This window comes from Anneissia japonica, unplaced genomic scaffold (genome assembly GCF_011630105.1).
Source record: "Anneissia japonica isolate Jap-2015-1 unplaced genomic scaffold, ASM1163010v1 scaffold9668_len1562885_cov226, whole genome shotgun sequence".
In the NCBI taxonomy this organism is placed as follows: Eukaryota; Metazoa; Echinodermata; class Crinoidea; order Comatulida; family Comatulidae; genus Anneissia; species Anneissia japonica.
The window spans coordinates 734,763-748,325 of record NW_022711326.1 but is presented as its reverse complement, the minus strand read 5'-3'; the positions used below and the strand labels follow the sequence as shown (position 1 = coordinate 748,325).

The 13,563-nt window shown below is 34.7% G+C and overlaps 1 protein-coding gene across 1 annotated transcript in view; it reads left to right on the top strand.

The window, feature by feature from the left end:
* Window positions 1-333: 333 nt before the first annotated feature.
* Window positions 334-13,563, top strand: part of LOC117107386 (neo-calmodulin-like) — a 38,953-nt gene continuing 25,723 nt past the window's right edge. Inside the window, exon 1 of the mRNA XM_033249050.1 lies at window positions 334-557. Coding sequence (XP_033104941.1) covers window positions 555-557 — 3 coding nt within the window. The 5' untranslated portion in view covers window positions 334-554. The remainder of the gene's footprint in view (window positions 558-13,563) is intronic.

The following is a 13,563-nucleotide window of genomic DNA, read 5'->3' as shown; positions in this document are numbered from 1 at the left end:
CATGATGTGTGAGTGAATGAATTGATGGAAGACTTTTGCGATAAAATGGGAAAAATTTATACGTCTTCCGTTACCTTTTATTGAGCGATAACAATACTGTATACCTTCGGTATTCGCAGACAGATTGAAACCCATACTAGGCCTATATACCAGACATATTAATAACACAGTTCGACAGCAGTGTGAAAATCGTTATTGTCTTAAGAAAGTACGCCCTCATTTTCCGGGTTCGAATCTAAGTGCGTTTACATTTTCATTAGCCTTTCCTTAACAAATATCCTGCGTAAGCATTTTAAATGGCTGATATTGTGCTATGCTATGACAGCGCATCAGAATAGTTCATTTGATTCCCTGGGGTAGCCGATCAGCTAGCCTTATTCGAGCGTAAGTTTGAGAGCGACGATCGCCGATCAATTGGGTCTTTTCACATTTTATCGTCTACCGTCGGATTGCTTCACACTAGGTACGCCGATAGTAGGAGCGTTAATGGGGCGAGATGAAAAAGGCGTCTTGGTTAGCTTTAGGTGCTCAGTAATTATTATTTGAGGTCCAAGATGGTGAGTACAGATTAATTGTCTTCTTAACCAACCATTTCGTTTATTAATCGGATTTATAAACCATTTTGCCTATAATCTTACAATCATTAGATATTCAGATAGTGGACATTATAGCGCTGACGGAGTCCGGAGCACCCAAGGCGGCATATACTGCCTTTCAAGTAATTTGAAGCACAATTCCTAATGTTGAATAAATGATTGTAGCATAGGCTTAAATCTAATTGAATTTTAATATTTCGTTAATATGACTACCGAATTCTCCAGATTTTTGTAAACTCCGGTTAATGAGGCACTTCAGAATTCGATTGTGCTGAAATCAGTTACACCTCTGTAACATGGCGGATCCAGGAATTCGAGGTACATGGATCTAGATGGAGGGACTTTTAAAGATAAATTGTCTTTAAACAACAAGGTATTTAGGCAATACATAACATTTTGAATGAAGAAACTGAAATGAATGTTTTCCGTAATTAGATGGAGAAAGGGGAAAAAGATAGGCTACTTAATATGAAAATTGGAGTATAATAAATACACATTATACTGTACGTGCCTTTCTATTTGGCCAAATTATTAAACAAAAGCTTTAATAGAACTGTTGAATAGTATTATACAACAGCTTTATATTTCACACTACACCAATATTAATATATCGATGAACTGTCAAACGGTATTAGCGCTTTGACCGCTTATAATAAAGTAATATAATGTATTATACAATTTCTTCTCTGTTTTGTCAGCCGGAAGAATTGTTAACGTCACTAAACTCCATGGTGATATCTTTAGAGTGAATAATGCAGGCCTAGAATTATAGTGATTAAAGCAATTGTATCAACACTATTATTATATCATCAATCATCTTAACGTTGAAGTTTATTATAGACATTTCTTTGGCAATATCTGATTTTACAATCATGTATAAATGTTATGACAAAAGTGATACCGGTACTATAAATGCTATAGCATTATTATTACATCGTAGATCAATATATGCCTAAATTAGGTTATTTCTTCTGCAGAAATAACCTTGAATCAAATCTCAGTAAGATTTAGCAAACCAAAGCAATTTACTCATTAAATTTAAAGCTAAGATCAATCAGTCATTGCTTAGCGTTAGGCAGATAGCCCAATTTTTACCGCTCGTGTTCCTGCAGTCTGCAGCAGATGTAATAGCCACAAGCGCCATAGCTCCATAGTCGTAGGTTCGGCCCTTACGTTTTGTCATATAATCACCCTGTGCTGTGACGCATGTACCTCCGACTCGTGCTTCTAAAGAAGACCCATGCTTCATTGCAATTTTCTATATCTTTTCTAGTGATTTCATATCGTGCTTAGGCCTACCGCGTGCACATGTCATTGAGACGCAAAGCCGCACAACCCACGCTTTTTATTTTCTGAGTCATGAATCCAGGCACGATACAAATCGGGTGTCTACGATGCGTTTTTGACGATGAAATAGGGTACTGCATTGTGCTGTAATCAATAATCTCAATACGAACATTAATTATCAAGCCCCAGTTCATTTGATAAATTTGCATATGGATTCCCTTACAAGACAACTTGATGTAGGCCTAGTTATAAATGTGACTAATTTACAACATTAATAATATCGTGATTAATACGCATTACTAGCGTATTGTGTGAGACATGTTTAATGAATCTTTAAAACATTATTCTCAAATCGTATAGTCGGCATGTTTTTTTTTTTTTTAGTAATTTGCGTAATAAATTTCATATCCAATTTGATTTGTAAATGTGACGAAGTCTGTGTACTTTATAAAAACAATATCATTAAAAATAACATTTGTACGCTATCTACTAGAATATTGAAGTATATAGTAGCCCTATGAAATGGTTAATTCAGTACATAAGACCTTTTTCATGGGAATATGATTAAAACCAAATATATTCTCAAAATATATGACACAATAATTTTAATGCATCATCCATTTATTTTGTAAACTGTACTGAATGGACCCCAGCTTGAAGAACGATAGAAAGAAAAGAGAAAGAAATATCGGTACCGGTACAATACAAGATAAATGGTAAATTTAACGCAGAACCTATGATGATAAAACAAGAAGAGTAAACATTCTATACAACTAAAATTCATTTACTTTACGGTACTTCGTATGAGTGAGGCGTTAACTAATTATTCACAATCATAATTGTGTTGTGCAACAAGTGTATTAGGTTTCAGTTGGATTGTACAAACAGAAAAGAAAGCATACAGTCTGTCTCTTATACACATCTAGATGTGTATAAGAGACAGGTACTGAAGCATTCGAAAATATTATTATTTATTTCATTATTTTCAAATTTTTAATATATATGCACAAATAATACAAATAACAAATAATAATAAAAATTAAAAAAAAAAAACAATAGGAGTGAGATTTAAACCCCATACTTTCGATCATCTTTACACACAAAACGTGCATCTTTACCGCTGCTCGGCTACATTTCACCTGATATCTTTAGCTAGTAATATTATACTGCTACAATACAACAACAAGCGGATACAAAGATATGGCCATAGGCGTAGATCCCGGGGGATAGGGGATATATTCCCCCAATATTTGACAAGGGGGGGGGGATGGTCCATTGTATCATTCCCCCCCCCGCCCAATATTTTGACTATGTATGGGATAAAATGGAGCTTGACACTTCAAAAGATTGTCACAGAAATAATTTTCACTGTCTTATGCGCTTACAAAGATGAAAATTAGCATAATGTATTAATGTTGATAACAAAATTATTTTATTTGGTACCAATGTAAGCTCTTATTTCCTTAGATGTTAGATGTGCTTGCAAAGAGAGCCACATTTCACACTGATGGGTGTGTACGACATTAGTAATGTTATGTCAATTCCAAGAATGTTTAAGGTTATATCGGTTGATGAGGAATTTATTGATTAGGCCTATAATAGCAAATTGCATAAATTTATTTTGCAAAAACAAGGTTTCCGGCGCTTCAGAGGGGTTGCACATCCCCTGTCCGCACAAGGGCACACATTGGCGCTAACACCAGGCACATAACAGAGGTCTTGGGTATTTATTTTCCCGGTTAGTAATTTACCATACCCACCCCAAAAAATCATTGCACTTACCGTACTTTGTCAGAAGAGAATAAAAGTACGGAAAATAATATAGGCCCTAATAATACAAGGTAATAGATATTTTAAAATAGAAATTTTAAGAATTACTTGGAAATGTAACTGGAGGCACGCCTCTTAAAAACCGCTAATGAATTACTAAAAACATCCACTTCTGAACAAGCGTTAACAAAATCATTACGTTGAAGATATACGATTGACAAAACCATTTTTGCAAATATTAACTTTAGAAAAGGAAACATGGAAAACACTACGGTAATATTACAAAGTCTGCGATTAGGAACTTTAAATCTAAAGAAAGAAATTAAATTACAGTTAAAATAATTATTTATACATTTAAAAAATTCAAGTAGAAATAGTCAAGGTATTTTCTTCTGGCAAAGGGATTGGATTTCAGATTAATATCATTAAGAAAATTAAGTTGGTCAATAGGTTCAGGACTGATGTAGCGCAAGAATAATGAATTCTGATAATTCGTTGACTTTGAGAGGTGGAAATAGAATTAGGCTAAATGTAAAGGAACAAAATTCGAATGAAGGTCGGACAATCGTTAAAAATAAAGTGCGTTTAGTAGAAAAATTTTAATATCTATAGTTACGCCACATCAGTCCCAAAAACCTATTGGCTTTCGTCACAATATAATTAACATGCATGTTGGCAAAAATTAAGTTTTAAATCAATAAAAACACCCAGTCCAAACATTTTCGAGAGCCATATTTTTAAGTGTATGAGAAAAGTTAATTGTAATATTTAATGTTTTAAATTTGTCGGGATAGAGAGACATTTTCCATCTGAGCGCCCACTGATCCAGTTCATCAAGATCTCCCTGAAGTCCGTAGGCATCCTTAAAGATTAAATTCAGGTAAAATTCAATGGAGAAAAAAAAGCATACAGTTTAGAGAATGAACAACACAAAGCACCCCTAATTTGGAAACGCACCAAAAGTAAAGATAAGACCAACACATAGGCAACAGATCTTTCAATGAGAATTCCCCTCAGACTAACCGATGGTCAGCGGGAAATCTCGAAAAACCCCTGTCGAAATCGTCAGCCGACGGTCGCAGTTCCTGGGCTTCTGAGTGCCGACGCTCGGCGACGGTCGTAGGCCAAATGGAGAAAGCAATGCTACGAGGCGCGCGCGCAATGGATCGTTTTTTTTTTTAACGCCATCGACATTCAGCAGAACAGCAGACGGTGTTGCGTCATCACAGACCCACAAGGCGCTGAGATGGATTCCTCATTTGACGTCGTACGACCACTTGTACGGCGCACTGTATACCCGGCCTTAGATATAGCGTGTGGAGTTCAAAATTTGGAATCATGACACTGGTGTTGCAATTCTAGCATCAGACTACATCCATGCTCAGAATTTTTCCAAAATTAATATCCGACTGAACAAAACAATCAATATTGACGTCTTATTATAAAGCCGGCAATTTAGTTGTTTTTAGTTGGAGCACCAAAATTAATTTTCGAGAGGCACAATACAAGAAATCACAAAATTTTAATCAAAGCTCCATCGAGTTTCCTTGGATTTATCTATCAAAACACAAATCAGAAAATGATTCGAGGTCTCTGGAGACTGAGCAAGTTGTTTCAAGATTATCTAATTAAAACAGTTCATTTTGTAAATCCCTTTGGGCGTCACACATTTGAATCTGGAGGAACAAAGCAAAGCTTCCGTCGGTGAACACAATGTCAATTTCCGTTTAAATCAACTAATTAATTTTAGAATCATTTTGTTTAAGCTTTTTCAGCCACGGCACTTGGTAAGCTGAAAAATAGAGATGATTGGTTATGTTGGTGACGAATACAGGTCCAGAGTTCGTATTTAGAATTGGATGAAAATTTCCGAAGAATTTTATTTGGTTTCATTATTACTTTATTTACATTCTGATACAGTGGTATTTATTTTTTTTTCATTCGAAAATTATTATTTTTAGGATGAAAAGCTTAAACATTTTAACATCTGCTATAATAAACAAATATTTGATAATCACTAAAACTACGAAACAGTCCTACCTTATAAGGTAAATATCAGTAAAGCAGACCTATGCCAATACGTAATATCTTCATTAATATCATGGATATGAAGATGAACTTTCATTACATCAAATTAATGGTTTTACTATAAGATGTTGTTATAGACCATTCTGCTTAATTATTATTGATTATTTTGAAATCACTACATTGTAGAAAGAAAATTATTCTCTTCGTCTACTCGTCACGTCTAATGATAATTCTCCGCTACTGCAGTGTTCCTTCATTATCGGCTGATTCTCTTGGAATAGTGTAAACGGAGTTGTCTCGTTGAGTGCTTTTGTTAAGGCATTTTCGACAGTCAATGAGTCAAATTAGATTATAGAGAGCTGTACACCCATTCGTCCTAACGAGACAATGACTGAAATAACCAATGCCCTTACCACCTATATTATGTTAATTACATCGTCAATAAATGCTGGATTGATATCCGGAGACTCAAAATTTATACTTCATCATTGATGTATGTTTGAGCGCTTCGCTTACTTGAATTATGGGGTGTACTTAGCTTCTCTTCTGAGGTAACGTAACCGATACATCTTTAATTATTTAAGAAGATTGTGAATTGGTACAAGTCTAATTTTCCGATGACACGTGGCCTACTTAACAGTCCTTGGACATATTCTGAGCTCAAAATGAAGAAATTGTCTATCGTGTATACAAACATCCTAATATTATACAAGACCCTTAGATTGCTTGGCGAGCTACAAGTCTATTCCCTAAATCATTATTATTGTGTTTTAATCGGACTCAAGGATTTCTTAGGCCTTCTTTTGATTTTGAATTGATGTTTTTTTGGATTAACCAAAGTTTCTCAGTTGAGTTAAGATCCTGAAGTATATCTTATAAATACTTATGAAAAGATTAAATACTTACAGCCTTACCTATTACGGCTCCTTCGATTAGTGGGAAATATATAAATTTAACAGGCAGATACGAGTTGTTCGATAGTGAGGTGTGACTATGCTTAATAAAGTGATTGCCAAAACTGAGAAGGATTTATACTTCGTAATTCTGCTAATCTCAAGTACTTTGAGAGGTATTTGAACGAACTGTCAATAAATTAACAGTTAGGGATATATGAGACTTACTTCTTTAAATCCAATATTATTTTTCCTCTGAAAAGTAGAATTTCATAAACGAGACACTAAGAAGGGAATTCGGTTCCGCGCAGAAAACCCCTGATGTTGCCCCCCGTTTATGTAGATTCGGCGAGTCCCGAAAATAGACGTTACGTACAGAGATTCCCTATGTGGCCAAACTCTTTGTGACACCGGCATGATTTTAAATCTTGTGAGTTTTAACTCAGTTTTACAAGTTCGTTACTGTATTTTAAGAATATAAGACCTCTCTTCTTTTATGAGATCATAAGAATGTGCGCACGCGCAAAAAACGGCGTTTTTAGATTGTGTTGTGGTTCAAAGTATTGTCCGAAAGTTGTTGACAACTTATACATAAAATACACAAATAAAATACAAAAAAAAAAAAAGATTCAACCGAAACACGTATAGTAACTCGTTATTAGGGATTTTGGCATTCTCGTCCATGTTTTAATGTTTGCCGACCGTAGTGTTTTGTCTGCTTTAATGGCGTTGTTATAATTTCTATATTTTTTTTAGGCAGGATAGCTACAGGCGAGATATAATCCGCTGTTTTACAATATGGTCCTGCAAAAACACTGTACAATAACAATTAACAAAAAGGTAACCAGCACAATACAATGAAATGAACAATAGTAAAAACTTTGGTAGAAAACTACCCCCCGCTGGACACCAACCCGTCCCGGTACCTCTGAGTCAAGGTTTCAGGGCCAGGAATACTGCTCAAGGTTAGACTTAACTACGTAACTAAACTACATGGTAAAAACTATCCCCCGGCGGACACCAACCCAGTATTACTGAGTCTAGGTTTTGGGGCCGGGATTACAAGGTGGAAAAATACTGTACAATTACTTAAATAGATAAAAATGGTAGAAACTATCCCCCGCCGGACACCATCCCGGTATATCTGAGTCAAGGTTTCGGGGCTGGGATCACAACTTTTATCTTAACTACAAACCTAACTAAACAATGTTAAAAACTATCCCCCGCAGGACACCATCCCGGTAGGCCCCTACTTCTGAGTCAAGGTTTCGGGGTCGGGATTACAATTTTTAATCTTAACTCAAGATATGATGTCGCAACAATATAGGCCTAAACCGTACGCAGGAACAATTGTTTAAAAATATACAACCGTCGTATTGTTTGAAAAGCAATAATGAAGGTTTTCTCAATATAGATAGGCCTATTACAACTTACACACGTGTTACGATTACAGCTGTAACAAATAACATTTTAACTTTGTAACTATGGTTACGCAAGAAATTAGTGCTTTAAATCGTGATTTTTTTGGTAACAACTGCTCCCTTTTCAGGTTACAATTGAAGTATGTATTATAGGCATGAATAGGCCTATACTCTTTTTGTCTTTACAGCGCCGATTTCAAGTTAATTACACCCTCCAATTCGAGATCCCTCTAATTCGAGACCACTTTTCAAAGAACAAAATGACCATCTTCAATCTTTTAACACAAAGCTAACCCTTGGAGACCGAACCCTGGGACTAGCCCACATTTTCAAGTCCCACAGGTGGTCTCGAATTGAAGGGCAAACGGTATAATGGCATAATAAGATAATGATGCTGCAAGCGTGTCTTGGGAAAATTGATTAACTTTGGTTTGTAATCAAGATACAATCATTTCTAGGAATTATATTGCAGTAACTTACGAACTTCAAACTCATTAATTCCGAGAGTTTCATGAGATCGAGTTTCCTTGACAGGGCTTTGCTTCATATTAGAGATTAATTAAGATTTAATTAAAACTATAGAGTTTTTAAATTTGGAGTGAAAATTTAGGGGAAATATATTTATTTTCGTATTTCAAAGTTTCACCTCTGAGCAAAAAAAAAAAAACAAAAAAAAACCCTCACGGTTCTACTTTTCATTTCGCTCTTAGTTCAAAGAAAATAATTTACAACATGACTTGCTTATTTGTAGCATATTCATCGAGAAGCAGCCATCCGGAAAACAATGCACGCAAAACCATGATGGATGAAGGCATTAAGCACAATAATTAAGCGAATTATTTCGCAGCCAAGATGCGTTCTCGTTCGGAAAACAAAATGCTAAAAAATATCTCTTTGAGAGAAAACAGTGTCAAATTGGAGATGCTAATTTATGGACAGGGCTATTGGCGAAAATCTCATTCTCTCATCATGTAAATACACAAAAATAGAGGTCCATCTATCAGAGCCACCTAATTTCGGATGAACTGCGAAATACAGTTTAGCATCCTAGGTTCACACCCGAGCATTTTAGATACGTTTTAACACAAACGCAAAAAAAAAACGCTACGCCTTACACCAGTCGCCACAGTTGATGTGAGGGTGAACGCGTACTAACGAAAAGTAAACGTATAAAGATATTGGCTGACGCTGTCCAACGTACGTATGCCTTGACCAATATTTTTCGCAAGAGAGGAGAGGTGGTAGTGAAACAGCGGTGCGGCATTTGTGTCAATTCTTTTACGTTTGCGTTTCAAGAGTGCTGTGTAAACCAAGCTTTAAAACCGTGGTACCAACACGCCTCAGACACAAAAACGCAAAATGCTGTTGCTAGTCGCTAGTACTAATATTTAAGATGTAAATTAGTAAGTAGAATTATAATGGCTGATGTTAGACTACAAACATCCAACCAACGTAACATTAAACTTGCAAGATACATAAAAAGGAGTTTAGTGGTAATTTGATATTAATATTCTGGAAGAGAAATATCGGAACGGCCATATATTAATGCCACTAGACAATATCAAGCAGTTGTTAAACAAGTATTGAATTCTGTAGTAAAAAAGAGAATACAGAGTAGAGAGATGCGTTAGATAGCGAAACACAAAACAGTCGATATTCAAATCGAAGAAGGCAGTATTTATTTTGTGATAAATAGCCTATTTTCCTTTAAAAGGACGTGATTAATCGCATGTGATATTTTTCTTTTTCGATGATAAAAATGTTTACATTATCATCACCATTAGTTAGCATTGCATCATTTATAGTTTACAAAAATATCATTCGTGTTATAACAACGTAGTTACCTACACGACAGTTCCGTATTTAATCTGGGACAGTTTAATCGTTGTAGTGTTTCATGTTAAATAAATAACCAACTGTATTTCGTCAGCTGTGAATTTATTTTTATCCACCATGTTTGTGTAAAAAAATGCTCAATATACACAGAGTTTGAGTATTCTAAACAGCGGTAATTTCATCTCATTGTCATAATAAGTTATTTTCATTTTAAAATAGTTCCACCTTTTTTAGGTATTTAGTTCTGTAAATGTATTTATTTGCTTACTTTTAGGCCTATTCAATATCTTGATTTTATCTTTTCATTCAATTATTTATCTGTTATGGAGAGGATAGTAAGAATGGTGTTGTTTTTGACAATTCTTAACATTAGTAAATTATTTTCATTTGGTTTAATTTTTTATCTTGCAATTTTGCATGCCGAATTTAAATAAATCAAATCATACCAAAATATTGAGGTAAATTCTTTAACCATGAAATTGCATCGTCTAAACAATAACTGTGAAATTCGATATGGAATTTAAAACCTGTTTTTCACTTGCGAATTTATTCGCGCGAGTCGAAAGTGTCGGTTCATGCGCATGCGCATTCCCATTTCTATCAGCGTTTGCGCTTTAGCGAAATAGGTAGTTCGAACAAACTTCTTGAGAAGCGAAAAAAAATTAGCAGCCAATCAGAGCTCAGGAACTGAACCGACGCCTTTGATTCGCGCGAATAAATTCGGCTAGTGGAAAACAGGCTTATAGTTCGATTACCACTAGCGCACACCGACACAAACAAGATAGAGATGCGTGTTTGCGCTGTTGCGGAAACAGCTGAACAACTGCGTCGAGATTTGCGTACGTTTGCGTTAATTGTGTTTGTAACGCGTCTAATTTAAAGTTGTTCACATTGAAAATCATAGCATGCGTTGAGTTTCTTGCATTTTTTAACGTCAAAATGTGTCTAAATTACTTGAGTGAAGACTATGCTTCAAGTGGATGTATGTGATAGATAATTTAACGTAAATATTTACAGTCGTAGGTAAAATTAGAACTGTCTTGTTTATCAATTTCTTTTTAATTGTGAGGCGATACAGCCAATAATTACATATTTGTTTACTCGTATGCTCAGTTTTTATTGAATTGAACCACAGACATTATATACTATGCAATTTGCTTTAAGTCCTTAAAATATAAACATAATTAAGCTCATTGGAGAAAAGGATCAAGCACCTTTATTTCAATAGCTTTATATTCCCTCTTAATTGTTTTAATTCGTCACATCTATGTCAAAGGTCAATACATAAACCAAATCGTGCTCTTACAAGATTTGTTTGAAGTTGGGTTTCAGTATCAGGCCTTTACGGTATATAGATCAATAACAAGTATTGAATTTTCTTATTAGCTTGCAGTTCTTTATCTATTTACTCCACTTTAACATTTTTGCTTATCATGTCGTGCTTGCTATCTTACAATATCGTCTCAATTTTGTCCTATGTCTGAGCACAATAATTGGACTTATCACTTATTTACACAGGATCATCCTATTGAACGTCCAGCTTTCAGGAGTACAAGATGTTAATTTCCGGTTTTGTAGTTTATCAATGCATGTGTGAGTCATCGACATCATCATTATACGTCATTATCATCATCTTCATCATCATCATTTTCATTAGCATCATCATCTTCAGCATTATGATAATTATCTTGATTATTATCATCATCATCATCATTCTTAAGAGTGTCACAGGCCTGTGTTAGAAACACAGGAAATCGGAAATCATTCTTTATTTATTTATTTATTTATTTAGGCCTATTTATTTAGGCCTATTTATTTAGGCCTATTTATTTATAGTTTTGCATTTCCTTAATTAATTACCAGAATGTTGCCTTAATTACTAATTTACCTACACATTTTTTTGGTATAAGAGCACATTTTATAAGAACAATTGTTAAAAAATAAACAAATTGAGGCTGAAGTAAAATGTCAAATGAGGTTTTATAAAAAAAAGTGCATATTGGATAGTTATATTTTTGTTACAGATAAGGCTTATTATCATGATCATTGTTAATAATATTATTATTAGTTTATTTTATTAATTGTTAATAATGTTATTGTAATCGTTAATGTTGTTGTTGTTACTGCTGCTGCTATCGATGATGTAATTGCCATTGTCATTAATGTTATCATTATTATTATGTTATAATTATTAAACAAAACAATAATAATGCAAATGAATAATTATAAGAAATGCATTTTTATATATGTTGGACATGTTCATCAAATAGGCCTAATGGTGCACTGAGCCGTAAATTCGCTAATGATCACCATCTATATAATATTGAAGCAAATTAAATGGAAAATCTCCCTCCTCATAGATGCCTCAAAATGCTGCGAATCACATCAAAACTCTGAAATCATTCAGAATATATTAATACAGTAGTGAATTAAATCACTCGCACACAATTAACCTTGATCAAACGCGTTACAAGGTTGGCTGAACGCACGGTTGGCATTTAACCCGTTCGATGGTTTGACACCTTTTTCCCTGACATCACTGAAATTTTGCCGCGTATGTGTGGATTCACGCTGGGGCAAATTTATGTCGCATGTCGCAAGTGACAGAAAGATGATGTATGCACGCATGATGAGAAATCAAAATTCGAATGCCTGTTTCATGCACGAATTCTAGGCACGAATGACGAAATACTAGAGTGTCGTTTCGTTATAGTTTCCGTAAGGTTAGCGAAACCTCCTTAATGTTAATAAAATTAATGGTACTCTTGAATCAATCGCTAGGCATCATCATAATAAATCGGGAAACGGTTCAGGATAATGAAAGGCTTGGTCGATATTTCCATTCTGCAATCACATTCGCAGAGAATGGCAGTATCAGAGCAATTAAAGAAAAGTTTCAATCATTGCTAATAACAAATACGTCATGAGAAGATTGTGAATGATTGTTGAACGTCGTTATTCATTTATTGCACACAGTTTGTAGTTAAAAGCAGACAAATACCTTTTGCCTGTATGAGTATAGGCCTACAATTTAATTTAATGTATTGGGTGGTTAAATGGCACATCATAAATCCGGAATGTTGAAAAGGGCGGGTGCTAAATAGAAACAGCCACTAAACTTAAAGCATAAAGCGTACACTTAGAGATGGAGCATATCGATGGATACTATACCCGTAAATTGTTTTTTTAAGGTCTAAATTGACTTATTACAAGGTTTCACGTTTGAAGAAAGAGGAAGGTGGAATGAGGAGGGGTGGGGGTTGCTCAGGTACCGTGAAAACCTCCTAATTATGGCCCTCTCATAAGGAAGCTTGTATTCCAAATCTTCCTCCTCTCCTGCTCCTCATTCAATGTAGCCATGATCTAAACCAGTTCGTAAAATGTAGTATAGATAAATATAGACAGATTAATGGATCTGTGTTAAAAGATATGACATCTGTATTGAATTATTAACTGAAAAAAAAATCAATTTAGTACTTTGATTTGCTTACTTTGATGTATTCAGGTACATACTTTGTGTTCTCTGCTTTCTATTGAAAATATTTTCCTCGTTTCTAACAGAGACATTCAATTATTCTTAGTATTTCATTTCATTTCATTCTCTAGTCCAAAGAACAATAAAACTGGCAAACACAACATAATAGAGGGAGGGAAGAAACACACAATTGTCCGGACAGGATTGCCTTAAAGTGAACTAAATCACTATCTAGTGGCTCTCTGATTATTATATAC